This window comes from Liolophura sinensis, chromosome 13 (assembly GCF_032854445.1).
Source record: "Liolophura sinensis isolate JHLJ2023 chromosome 13, CUHK_Ljap_v2, whole genome shotgun sequence".
In the NCBI taxonomy this organism is placed as follows: Eukaryota; Metazoa; Mollusca; class Polyplacophora; order Chitonida; family Chitonidae; genus Liolophura; species Liolophura sinensis.
Genome location: NC_088307.1, coordinates 24147999 through 24160990, shown reverse-complemented (window position 1 = coordinate 24160990; position 12992 = coordinate 24147999). Strand labels below are relative to the sequence as shown.

Genomic DNA, 12992 nt, shown 5'->3' with positions numbered 1-12992 from the left:
ATAGCCTACTGCAGAACATTTTCAATCTTCCAGTGTTTTGTGGGAACTTTTTAATTGGTGTATACGGTCTTATTCACATTTCAAATTTTCAGTTCTTTATATTTCACAGTGATGCTCTGAATGAAGTTATTCATTCATTAGAGGAGTGTAGATCAAAAATTCTTCCCTCATGACAGGCGTTATGAGTCCATGGATGGAGTGAAACCAAAGCTGTTTACCTGCCGCTGCCTATACTGTGTTTTCGCTATAAAATATATAGATCAGAATATATAGATGGCCTCACATGGGCTTTGACCAATTCACGTGACCAAGGGTTTTGTTCTAACTACTCATGCAAATGCTTAAATAGTAGCAAACTGCACGCCCCCAAACATCATGGCTTAAATAGAATTGGGTAAAAAATGCAATGATGTTAATTGCAACATATTGGACGTCAAAGTTCTAGAATTATTGAAAATGCTGTATTGTCATCACATTTAAAATACAAAGATGTATATACTCCTGGCCCAGCCGAATGCTTCATTGCGCATTTCGAGGAGTGAAGACAGCTTCCTTTGTTATTTGTGTATTGAAAAGAAGATGTGTCTTTACAATTTATTTGATTGGTGTTTTAGGTCATTCTCAAGAATATTTCGCTTATACTACGGCGGCAAGCACTATGGTGGGAGAAAATCTGGGCAGAAACCCACGGCGAAGGTTACATGCATGGAATACATACCATCAGATTACCATCAAGTAATGTATACAGAAATATGCCAACACCGTTTACTATCTTCAAAGCGATCCTACGCACAAGGTTTCGCTCTTGGCATACTCTGTTATAGACCCATAAAATGGTAACAGAAGAACGACTGACAGTACAGATAAAAGAGGCACTAATCACAAAAACCGACTGCATATATATGGTTAATGGGTATATAGTTGAAACAGTATATGCGCAATGACGTTCAAAAGATATTTCTCTATACTATACTTGTATAGTTTCAGTGCATCGAATATTGGAAGTTTGCCATGACTGACTGACTGATTAATTGATTGTCATGATACAAATAATTCATTTACATGATATCACAGTTTCAGGGATGGATTAAATCTGAATGCTTGGTGTCAAACAATGCACTGTGCGTTTCCGCACGGGACACTAGCAGTGGGAGGTCAATGGGGTATCGGCAGATTTTCCTCTCACACATGGTGGCGCTAGTGTGACGTAGGACATGTACGTCACAAGTCTTTTGTTGCGCGACGCGAAACATGTTGCCGGCTGTGGTTTCGTCTGTGACGTATTTGGTCTACCCATTGTGACGTCGCACTGTTGACGCTGCAGTGGAATATCCACTTCGGACTTCTGTAAGTATCCCACTGGAATGCCATGAATAATGCTCGAAGGCAAAGTAATCTCACATAAAACTTCACACAAGACCAAAACGGCCCATTTCCAGCACCGCTATCCTCCCATCTTAATACCAGCCGCCGTCGTATAAGTGTTATTGTCTTGAGTGCGGCGTAAAATAAACACAATAAATAAATGTATTGACTTTCACAATGTACGTAAGCTGTATATAGTGTTCTGTTGTCTGCCATTCTAAAATCCAAGGTAATTGTCGGCCAAGTTCGGTCAAACACTCTCAAATTGTTGGCTTTCTGCGGCATCTATTTTGACTCATGACCAAAAATTAGTGATTGTCTACAACCCTTTCCAAATGAAGGCTGAGGGGCCATACACGGTTATACAACGCGACTTAACCCAGTTTGACATCGAGCTAGTATTGTAACAGCGCCAGAAAACTAGGACTGCAACTAGCGCCGATTCTCGTTGGGTCACGTCAGTATAAATGTCGCATAAACGAGTGCTTACAATTTGACGAAACAGTCGGGTTGACTGGAGTCGCACCTTCAGCACTCGTGTATGTCAAATTCTTGACGGGAACGTTAAAGCAAAGATCGCTGGGGAAATTTCTGGAAGCATCATTTTTTGGAAGCATTCCACGGCACAGTTACCTATCTATTGTTATCGAACGCACGATATGTGACGTCACCCTCTTACAGCATACCAGAATATCTGGTCGTCTTGGCCTCATATATGTATCGGGTGGGCTTAAAAAATGGGCCGTACTTCGACACTCAAAATCTCCGAAACCCTCTTACGTCAGCTGCTAAAAATTTACACACTCAAAAGCCATTAAGTCTTGAGTATACAGACCAAATTTCAATTTCATCCTTTAAGATTTCTGTTCATGGGACCAAAATCAAAATAGAATCAAAAACGCATGTTCCGGACATTTTAAAATGATGTTCTACCTTGTTTTACTTGAAAAGGTGATCTGAGTGTCAGAGAAGGGTTTCTCTGACACTCAGGCCTGAGAACTTTCCAGATGACACTTGATTGTCACACAGGTGCAGAGCGCGCTCTACTCGTGACACATGTGATGCAATGCGGGTCACCGGAACGTGCGTTTCTGAGGCTATGTTATCATTTTAACCCTGTGTACAGACTACTCAAGCTATGACCTTGAAAATTGATCGGTATATTAACAAAATCATGCCATTTGAATGTCTAGAGTTTGAAAGGGTTTGAACAAAGGATAATGGAGCAATGCAGCATCAAAGTACGGCCCATTTTTTTATGCCCGCCCGATATATTCCATTGTGCCGAGTACCAATGGAGAAAATACCAAGGTTACCTTCTAAAACGCTGAACTGAACCTGCAGGTGTCTTCCATAGATGGGAATACTGCATTACGGTTCTTTGATTGATTTGATTTGATTGGTGCTTTACTCAAGAATATTCCATTTATACGACGGCGGCCAGCATTATGGTGGGAGGAAACCGGACAGAGCCCGTGGGAAGCTCACGACCAACTGCAGGTTGCTGACAGACTTTCCCACATACGGTCGGAGAGGAAGTCAGCATGAGCTGGAGTTAACTCACAGCGACCGCATTGGTCAGAGGCTACTGGGTCATTATGCTGCGCTAGCGCGCTAACAAACTGAGCCACCGAGGCCCCCGTACGGTTCTTTGACTTTCATGCTCTATACACTGAACCGTCACATTTAGGATTCTCTGCCACTCACACGAGAAATCCTGGTTTATTGATAGTTTTATCTACAGAATTTACTGACTTACTAGCCACATTCAAAATCAAACTGAATTTGAGACTTGAGCTGTAGAACTAAAGACGTGGTCACGATTTGAAGTCATTGTTGTTAAACGCCATTTTCACTTGTACGACGGTAGTCATTATTATGTATGGTTGGAAACCTGTCTGCTCGAGGTATCCCAATGATCTTTAGCAAGTTTGCCGACGGACTGCCTCACGTGCAAACGAACGCTCATTTGTTTTGTTTTCGCAGGTTTTGACATTAGTTCAGATGCATGCTTATCGCAGATTTTGGTGCATGCTTTTTCGCGCAGGAGTTGAGAAATGTTTTTTGCCGTATAACCCAAGACAATAAACCACGAAACAACAAACAACAATCAAGAACAAGTACTGTGATGTGTCGAGTATTCTTTATATACATGTAATTAAAATGCTATCACTTTCTGACGATGATGAACAATTATGAGGGTCTACTCGGAAAAAAATCGAGTACATACAGTGGATGTGTGTGACTGGACAGATGATCACTGTGTCATGTGACGATATTATAATGAATATTCATGAAGTCATAGGGACTGTTCACAGATTCTACTCCTTGCGGAGACAATACAAATTTCAGGTAGATAAAGACATGCCACGTGGCTTCTCCAAACCATGGGAAGGGACAGAACTCTGTAAATCAGAACTTGAAATCACGCCAATTTTGATCGGCCGCCACCACTTTCCATCATACCTAATGTACATGTGTATCCATGGTGTAGCTAAATCAGTTTGTCGTAATACCGAAAAACACTGTAATGGGACATTTTAAGGAGATTAGCTTCCTAGACATCGGTACATTAAATATATCTCATGCGGTTGATGTAACGTCAGTTTATTTTATGACTGACTGGTGTTTACCGCTGTGATAAAGAATGTTTCACTTTATGACGCCCGTGACCGTCTTTATGGGTTTATGTGCGGATTCTAGAAGGAGGAATTTTTTTGAACAACTCATCAATATTAAGAGACAGGAAAAAAAATGCAGACCACAGTTAGTTTATCTGCAGAGATTAAGGGAATTTATACAGTTTACTGGGGCGAGGGATTGCACTGTTAAAGTGTCTTTTAGTTCTCTTAGCAACTTAATACCTAGAGCCTTTGTATGTACTTGTCTCAGATGTACTTTGAAATTCTGTCTCCCAGCCAAACTGGTTTGTGTTAATGTCTTCAGCCCACTGGTATGATTCCATCTGTATTTCTCTCAGCCAGCTAATGCATATTCATGAATTGTTCAGTTTGTATACTCATTTCCCTCAGGATGTAATTCTCTCAGGAGCTAACCTGTTGGCGTGAATTCAAATTCTCTAAGCCAGCTAACGGGTTTGCATGAATCATCACAGTTCGTATCCTCAGTTCTATCAGAAGTCTGTAATCCTCTCCGCCTGCTAACTGGTTTGTGTGAATCATCACAGTTCGTATGCTCAGTTCTGTCAGAAGTCTGTAATCCTCTCAGCCAGCTGACAGTATTTGTGTGAATTGACTGAGTCTGTACCTTCAGTCTGTCAGAAGTCTGTAATCCTCTCAGCCAGCCAACAGGTTTGCGTGAATCGTCACAGTCTGTATCCTCAGTTCTGTCAGAAGTCTGTAATCCTCTCAGCCAGTCAATGAGTATGTGTGAATCGTCACAGACTGTATCCTCAGTTCTGTCAGAAGTCTGTAATCCTCTTAGCCAGTCAATGAGTATGCGTGAATCGTCACAGACTGTATCCTCAGTTCTGTCAGAAGTCTGTAATCCTCTCAGCCAGTCAACGAGTTTGTGTGAATCGTCACAGACTGTATCCTCAGTTCTGTTAGAAGTCTGTAATCCTCTCAGCCAGCCAAAGGGTTTGCGTGAATCGTCACAGACTGTATCCTCAGTTCTGTCAGAAGTCTGTAATCCTCTCAGCCAGCCAAAGGGTTTGCGTGAATCGTCACAGTCTGTATCCTCAGTTCTGTCAGAAGTCTAATCCTTTTAGCCAGCCAACGGGTTTGCGTGAATCGTCACACTCTGTATCCTCAGTTCTGTCAGAGGTCTGTAATTTTTCTCATTCACTTGGGCCTTCTCTATTTCCTCTAGTGTGTCAAAGCCATCAATTACCCTGCAAGAAAAAGGCCAAATTTGAAAAAAACAAATTTCATTATTTAATGCAGATATTCAGACTTTTGATATATTTTTTATATCTATAGCAAAATGAAGAAATCTTTCACTGTGAAGAGTAATGATCCACATGTACATACCTTAATCACTTTAATAACGTTTATTATTTATTTAATTATTTGATTGGTGTTTAACTGTGTAAAGAATATTTCATTTATACAATGGCGGCCAGCATTATGGTGGGAGGAAACCGGCCAGAGCCCGGGGGAAACCCACGACCATCCGCAGGTTGCTGGCAGACCTTCCCGCTTACGGCCGGAGAAGAAGCCAGCATGATTAATGAAGTTTAAAACTCTGAATTAAAACACAAAGCTAACCCTTTAACTCTTAATGGCTGTTGTCTATTCATCAAGTTTTACCATCAAGTTAAAAAACTACTGGATAAACATGTTCATATCAGTGTGATATATGTCAGTAAAATAAAGAATTACATACATCCAATGTATCCTTAATCTTATTTACATATATGCATCTATATGAGGAATAAACCGTCCTTGTTCTTCGATCATTTTTGTATGATAAATACCTACAAAAAGGATATCTGGAGGCATCTTTTGTCAGCAATGTTATGTCTTTTACACTGAAAATCTAATACTAAGAATGGCCAGTGGCTCACTGGTTAAGATGCTCAAGTCCTAACCAAGATGAGGGTTCAATCCTGTCATTGGCCGTGGAATCTGAATAATATTATTTCGTCCGTTTCTTGTTTGTGTGGCCTAGATGGCAATAAATAAAGATGGTAAAGTATAATGTATATTGTTGTCTTGTTTCATACCCCAATGCTTCTAATTTTTAGGACAGATACTAGTAGTGCTGAAAGCAAAGAATTACATTTCTCTCCCAGTTTTTTTTAAACGTAAAGATATGAATATTCAGTTCATTAGATGGACTAGCCATGTGAAAAAAAAAAAAACAGAAACTAAATATTCCTGCTACAGTTCCACGAATAATGGCAAAACAGAGCAGACTAGGTGTCCCAAAAGTCAGAAGGTTTAGTGTCCAGTTAGACATCCACTTACTTGCCAAGCACAGTGTACTTCATGTCCAGGTGCTGCTGTTTGGAGAGAGTGATGAAAAACTGTGATCCGTTGCTGTCTGGCCCGTTGTTCGCCATGGAAACCACACCCCTGACATTATGCTGTAATTAAAGACACAGATTCTAGCTGTTACTATGACAGTGTAAAAGGGCTCAATGTGCACTTGAAAGATTTCAATTTTCCAGGCTTTTAAAGACTTAATATTCACACTTTCCTGGCTACATGGAATAAATATTCCACACTTACACAACCTCAAGCCATGTAAAATGGCCTTACACTATTTCTTCTAATTTTTGGGACACCTGGTCTGCTCATTTTTGGCATTTGGCACTATATATGTAACTGTAGCATGAATATTGAGTTTCCTTTTTTTCTCACATAGTCAGGCCATCTAATGAATAACATACTCAGATCTTTCCTTTTCTTTTCTTTTCCTTTTTCAAAAGAAGGGTAAAGAAATGTAATATTCTATGTTCAATAGTAACAACAGAATAATTTTAGAAGAATTAGGGTAATTAACTTGAACTTTCAGTCATCTACATGCTATACACAACAGTTCATTAAGCCACGTCACAGATGTTGGAAAACAGATTTCGTTCTGTTGACTCAATTCCAAGGCTTTCCCAGGCACCCCCCCCCCACCCACCCCTCTTTGCAGCAATTTCAACAGAGTTGATTTTTAAACATACGCTTAGCAGGCCTATTTCAGCAATTTAAACACATTTATAATAAAGCACTATAAAAAGAGGAAAGCATGTTAACTTTAGCATTTTTAAACACAGTACAGAAAGTACTGCAGTGCAAAACAATACTGAAGATAAAGAATTACAACACAATTAATATAGAGTACAGCAGTACCTTTAATAGAGAACAAGCAGCACTTCAATTGACATACCTTTAATCCATCTCGAAATTCATCCTCAAATTTGTCCCCCCATATACTGGACCCTCCTTTCCCTGTCCCTGGGACATAGATGAGGTGAAAAATTAGTTAGTGTCTTGTTCTTGTCTAATCTCAGTTTCAGGCATGTGATCCGCTACTTGCCATAAAATAGGTTATTTGTATATGAAAATTTGACATATCCAATATACTTGCATGTATGAAAAAAAGAAAGGCAAGATGGAGAGGGGTAAAACAAATAGCAGCTATTTTCTCACAGCCAGGTTTGATTAATACCAGAAGCTTCATTCATCTCCCCAAAACAGTCATCCCTCTTGTCAGGTTAGGCCTCTTGTTAGTGACTGTATTTCACCTAAAATTTGCATGTTTTCAAGTGACGCATTTTGCTTGATTCTGATTGCGTGATCCACTTCATAGGGTCACTTTCTTTCTTTTGAAATTCTGTTAGAAAAACTTAAATCTTGGCATAAAAAGTATTAATATATGGCCTTTTAATGTATGCTTCTGAAAGAGTGCATTTTTACATTCCACACGTTAGGTGAATTAAGGTATTTCAAATACGGAAGACCAGTCTCTCGTAGTTTGTTAAGAAGTGACCTGTTACCATTAGATGATTTATAACTAATGGCTTTTTCATTTGAAATTTTAAAAATGATGAGAACTTAGAAATTGGTGAAAACTTTCTCACCATTTAAGAAAAAAAAAAAAGAGTCCACTACAACCATCCTATTTTTTTTCTGATAGGGTCAGGTTATGACCTACATATAATGTTTACAAAGATGACTTAACAAATGGAATGTACATCTAAGACTAAGGTCACAGGCAATACATGCATTATGAATATATCTTAATACTCAAACTTTTGAACAGTGTCTGATTTACCTGTGGGGTCTCCTGTCTGTATCATAAAGCCTTTGATCACACGGTGGAAGATGCAGTCGTTGTAGTAGTCACTGGCACACAAAGCCAGGAAATTCTGATGGGGGGTGGGGAGTGGGGGTGAGAAAGAAGACAACTGTCAGTTGTAGAAGCAAACAGATCTCGCCTCATTTCCATTCAATTCTGTTTTTTGTACTAATTTTCTTTAAGACTGATATTGTATTGTTACCAAAGGAGAAAAAAATACATAAAAGATTTCAGTATCGAATTCCTAATTTTGTCATACCATAATTTTGCATAATACATGTCAGTTTAATGCAATACATATTACAGCAGGTAAAATCACATACAAATAGTTCCAGGTTTGAAAAAAACAACTTACTTCCTGATACTACCAGTAACTAATAAGCACAACTGTAGTGATCTCAGAATATACAGTAATGCATAACTAACAAAATTTCAGACACCTGGTCAAGTCTTTAATAGTACTGACACACCAGTTATAAAATATCATGAACAGTATGTATGTATGTATGCTTGGGATTTAATATCATGCTTTTCTTCAATCATATGACGATGATGAGTCATATATTGTGCCTTCTTGTGGCAGCATGAGTCCATGATACCAAAGAGGTGCGGCCACTGAAGCATCATGCCGAAGACACTAGACATGACACCCCATCCAGTCACATTATACTGACACCGGGACAACAACTTACGTTTCTTCGCTCTGTACTACCAGTGCTGAGCACCAAGCGCGGCAGCAGTAAGCACTATTTTAAAGTCTTTGGTATGACCCAACCCGGGTTCGATCGCTGAGGCCAACGATCTAACCATTAGGCCATCAAAGCCGTCATAAACAGTAAAAGTAAGATAGATACCTCACAAGCTTTTGGCACTTGTTCACAGAATAACTCCATTTTGATGTCTCCAACATCTGTGTGAAAAGTGACCGACTGTAAAAGAAAAGATGCACACCGTATACTGTACTTCACATATAAATTATGTAAATTCTGAAAAATTTTAATTTTAAAAAACAAATTTTGATTTTAATTTTGAAAAGCATTGACTGCTTAGACAGATTTTAAAAAGGCAGAATAAGAATATTAACGGGAAGGTCTCATATTTTTATTTACATTATTATTATTTTTTTTTTTCACAGTTTTACAGCGATGTCATACTGCTTTGAGCCAATCATCATCACACTTTTTGGTCATGTGACTAGAGTACTGGAGGTGAAAACAAAGCAAATTTAATCCAGGTTAGATAGGTCTTTACGAGGACTTTACCATAAAACGTGAAAAATATAGCTTTCAGTTAAGAAATGCTTTCGGGGAAAAGTAATCAGAATGTATCAAGCCTTCGGACATTGTAGTTTTACTATCCTGTTGTACTTTAATTTTGGGAATCAGCAAAAATCAGCATTTTGCCCATTTAGCTCCATGTTATTTATCACCTCCTGTTCCTTGTGAGAAACTTGGTTGCTCAAAACTATGAAATGTAACATTGTTCTGTCTATAATGAGGTGTCATTATGATGAACTAGGAAGGAGAACATTCCTTATAAGAAAAGTTTTTCAATGTGCATTTTCATTAACTTTTGCAGCAAAAATGGTAGCAATTTATATGCCCCTAGCACCATGGCTTAAGCAGAATCAGGTTAAAAAATATTCAGTGATGTTAATTGCAATTTATTAGATGTCACTGGTCCAGAATTACTCAAAATACTGTGTTGTCATCACATTTAACATCCAATCACATTAAAACAATGCAAACAGACCAGGCCTCGGGGATGCTTATAGTCCATCAGTAGAATCCCTGTGCATTTTAATGTAGTAGTTAGCAGACTGCATTTATCCATTGGCAAAAAACCTTATGTGACGTCACTGTTCACACTATGATCAGAATGATTCCACTCAAGTATCCAGTGTTTTAAAGGTAATTTACCATGTTGTAAAAAAATTGAAAGAAAAGTATTTCATCTGACATATGCCTCATAATAGTATTTATTTTTCTTTGTCTAACTTTAAAGTAGACATTTACACTCTACAGTATTACCTACAGAGTCCTTCCAATGGTGGAACTTTCAATTACAAGTGTTCTTAATGGAGGGTCAAAATATCTGATCAAAGCTCTGACATTGTAGTTTTGAGACTTGTAGATCACAGGTATAAGGAAATGACACAAATGTTTACTTACCTGAGCTAATCTACCTTAACTCATGGTAATAAAGGTTGTTAATAAAACAAGTACACAGATGAACATATAAACCTTGCAAATTCTACATGTAAATGTACACGTCAACTCAATATTCAGCTAATAGTGTATATGAAATAAAGACAAAATGTGGACTGCTAAATCTTTGTTTAATAAACAATACAAACCACCCTTTTAAATTGGTCTTATAATATTACTAACCGAGAGTCCACGATATACTGACCTTTCTCTTGCTTTTTGTCATTTGCGCAACGCCTTGTAAGGTGATTTTTCATTTTATCAAAATGTATGATAAAGCTACCATTGCAGAAAGGCTATCATGTCTTAATTTACTTCTACTGACCCTACAAACATGTTGATACCAATTAGGTTTGGCCACCTCAGCTGGTACCAATATCATGTCTGGCCCATGGACTAAAACACTAGAAAGGTTTTTTTTTAAGTATATTTTTAAACAGTTCTAATATAAAGACTTTTTCATCGATTTAATAACTTTTTCATCGATTCATTAGTTCCCTTTCAGTAACGGACATGAGTAGGTCACAGTGCTTCAATGCAGTGAATTGAAATGTGATGCATTAATATTTTCACCATGACATACAAATCATGTTGGAATTTCCGTCGATATGTTTTGTCTTCATATTTGACAAAATCAAGGCTGTTTATGTCTCATTTCTTCTGTTTCCCTGATGATGATTTGGAATACATATTTTGGCTTTGGACCATTTCACCTGGAAACTCCTTATCAAATCTGGATAAAATAGTGGCCATCTGCTGATGCAGTTACTCGTGCAAAGAAAACTCAACTTCATGTCGTTGATTTGAATTTTCAATTCTTAGATTTCATCATAAAGAGCCATTTTTAAATAGTCATAAAACAACGTGCCGCCAACATATATATTATCCCTGTGGAGGTTTAAAAAAGGACGACATTCCTGTCCGATGGGAGTTAGACATGCTCATATTCCATTTCAATGAACCAAAGTTTATTAACCCCTGCCACGACGGTACATAAATGTGTCCGTAAGCAGTGGCTCACGTCTTATATAGACAATTTTTGTTGCTGAAATACTGGTTTTAGAGCCACTACTTCCCTTTCGGATATCATGGCCCGTCAAATCAGCACTTTTATTAAATCATTTAAACTGGTAATTGTTTTTTTGTTTTACAATGCAAGATTGTCTATTTACATATATACATTAATGTTATGACTGCGTATGGACAAACATTAGCAGGAAGGTAACAAACCTTGAGAGGCAGAGAGGCATGTATTCACAGCAGGTCATCCTCTTCAGTGAGTTATACACTTAAAATCAGAGGGGGCTGTGCACGTGCACCTAAAAGCTGACCAACAGTGCTTTTCGAGAAATACAGGGATGTAGAGTTTACAAAACTCAAACTTGTTCACAAACCGCTTATGGGGACCTAAAATGGCACATGTGCACATACAGTTAAGTATTTGCTCGATCTTATATTTCTAAACTAGATATCATTAGTTGTGCGGAAATGTGAGTTTATGGAACTCAAACATGACCAATTTTTCCAGGGTCCGTAATCCGTCAGCACCAGGTAAATGCCACAAACAAAACATGCAAAACATAATTTTAAAGCACTTTGTACACCGGAAAATAGTGAAAAAATAAACAATGTTCCTTACAGCTGAATAAATATCGCTGTCCTTTACATACTACATCTTCCGATACAATAGTTCTATAGATGTGATTAAAATGCCCACTTAGACGCACAAATACAACCTCACTATATCTTTGTTGGGTGCAGAATTTGGAGTTGACGCTTTTTACTCAAAGTAAGTGCGCATGGTGGGATCTCTTTCGAGACGAACGGCTCACGCTCGCGGATGCCCTTTTGTGACGCGCGGTATCCTACATTGGACCACAGATTGCCTGGCCGAGGGAGGTTTCATTCAGAGTAGAAAGACACAGCGGCTGGCTCGCTGGGCTAACTGGGCAATTTGTTCTTCCTTCTATACATACCTCCATCGTATAGGCCTAACTGATTTATGTACATTGTCTTCAGAGCACGATTATGTTGTTGTTGTAACAATAACAAGATCTGTTTTCATCCAGTCCATGAAATGCAATAAAGTACTTTTTGTCATTCAGACAAAGGAACCACGCAGTTTTAAATCTGAATTATGGTGTTGACAGTTTGAGACAGTTGTGACCTGATTAAAATGTCCTGATTGCTACAGTAATGCGACCTTACCATAACTACAACGCCACCAAAACAAATCCACGTGCGTTGTTGGTACGAACACTGTACTACAGCAGCCGTCAACCTTAGCCCTTGTAATACCGGAAGGAAATGACCATACTTAAAACCCAGCTCTATTTCCGGTCTCTTGCCGACAGTAGTTGTTCCATACGGTATGCCCTAGCACATGACGGATAAAGCATGGCGTGCCTAGCACACGACGCAAAACCAGCGCACATAAGATGAATAGGTGATGTACTTGTGTAACTGGGCTAAGAATATTTGTTTATAGTCGGTCTTTCCACTTTAGCATGATTGACCGAGGCTGTCCTCTCGTGCAATCACACAGGAACATACATTGGCACCGGAATCACCAGTCTGAATTTGATAACACTGTAGTCTATGAATGATGCTTATCCGTCACTTCTTTCTTTCTGCAGATCTTGCATTGACAAGCTATCAATAGAA

At 38.6% G+C, this 12992-nt stretch overlaps 1 protein-coding gene across 1 annotated transcript; it reads right to left on the bottom strand.

Annotated features, from left to right (window-relative positions):
• Window positions 1–4644: 4644 nt before the first annotated feature.
• Window positions 4645–12661, bottom strand: LOC135480655 (peptidyl-prolyl cis-trans isomerase-like 3). Its single transcript, XM_064760551.1, has 6 exons — window positions 12537–12661; window positions 8976–9050; window positions 8098–8191; window positions 7210–7277; window positions 6297–6415; window positions 4645–5218 (listed from the first exon to the last, which is right to left on the bottom strand). The coding sequence occupies exons 1-6, from the start codon at window positions 12537–12539 to the stop codon at window positions 5092–5094; spliced, it is 486 nt and encodes a 161-aa protein (XP_064616621.1). The 5' UTR covers window positions 12540–12661; the 3' UTR covers window positions 4645–5091.
• Between the last annotated feature and the right edge of the window lie 331 nt (window positions 12662–12992).

Bases quoted from the DNA above. Each gene is read 5' to 3' on its own strand.
- LOC135480655 (XM_064760551.1), bottom strand. The intron at 8,192-8,975 runs GTATCTATCTTA...ACCCCCCATCAG, and splicing joins AAGTGCCAAAAGCTTGTGAG to AATTTCCTGGCTTTGTGTGC. The intron at 6,416-7,209 runs GTATGTCAATTG...CTTTAATTACAG, and splicing joins AATTTCGAGATGGATTAAAG to CATAATGTCAGGGGTGTGGT.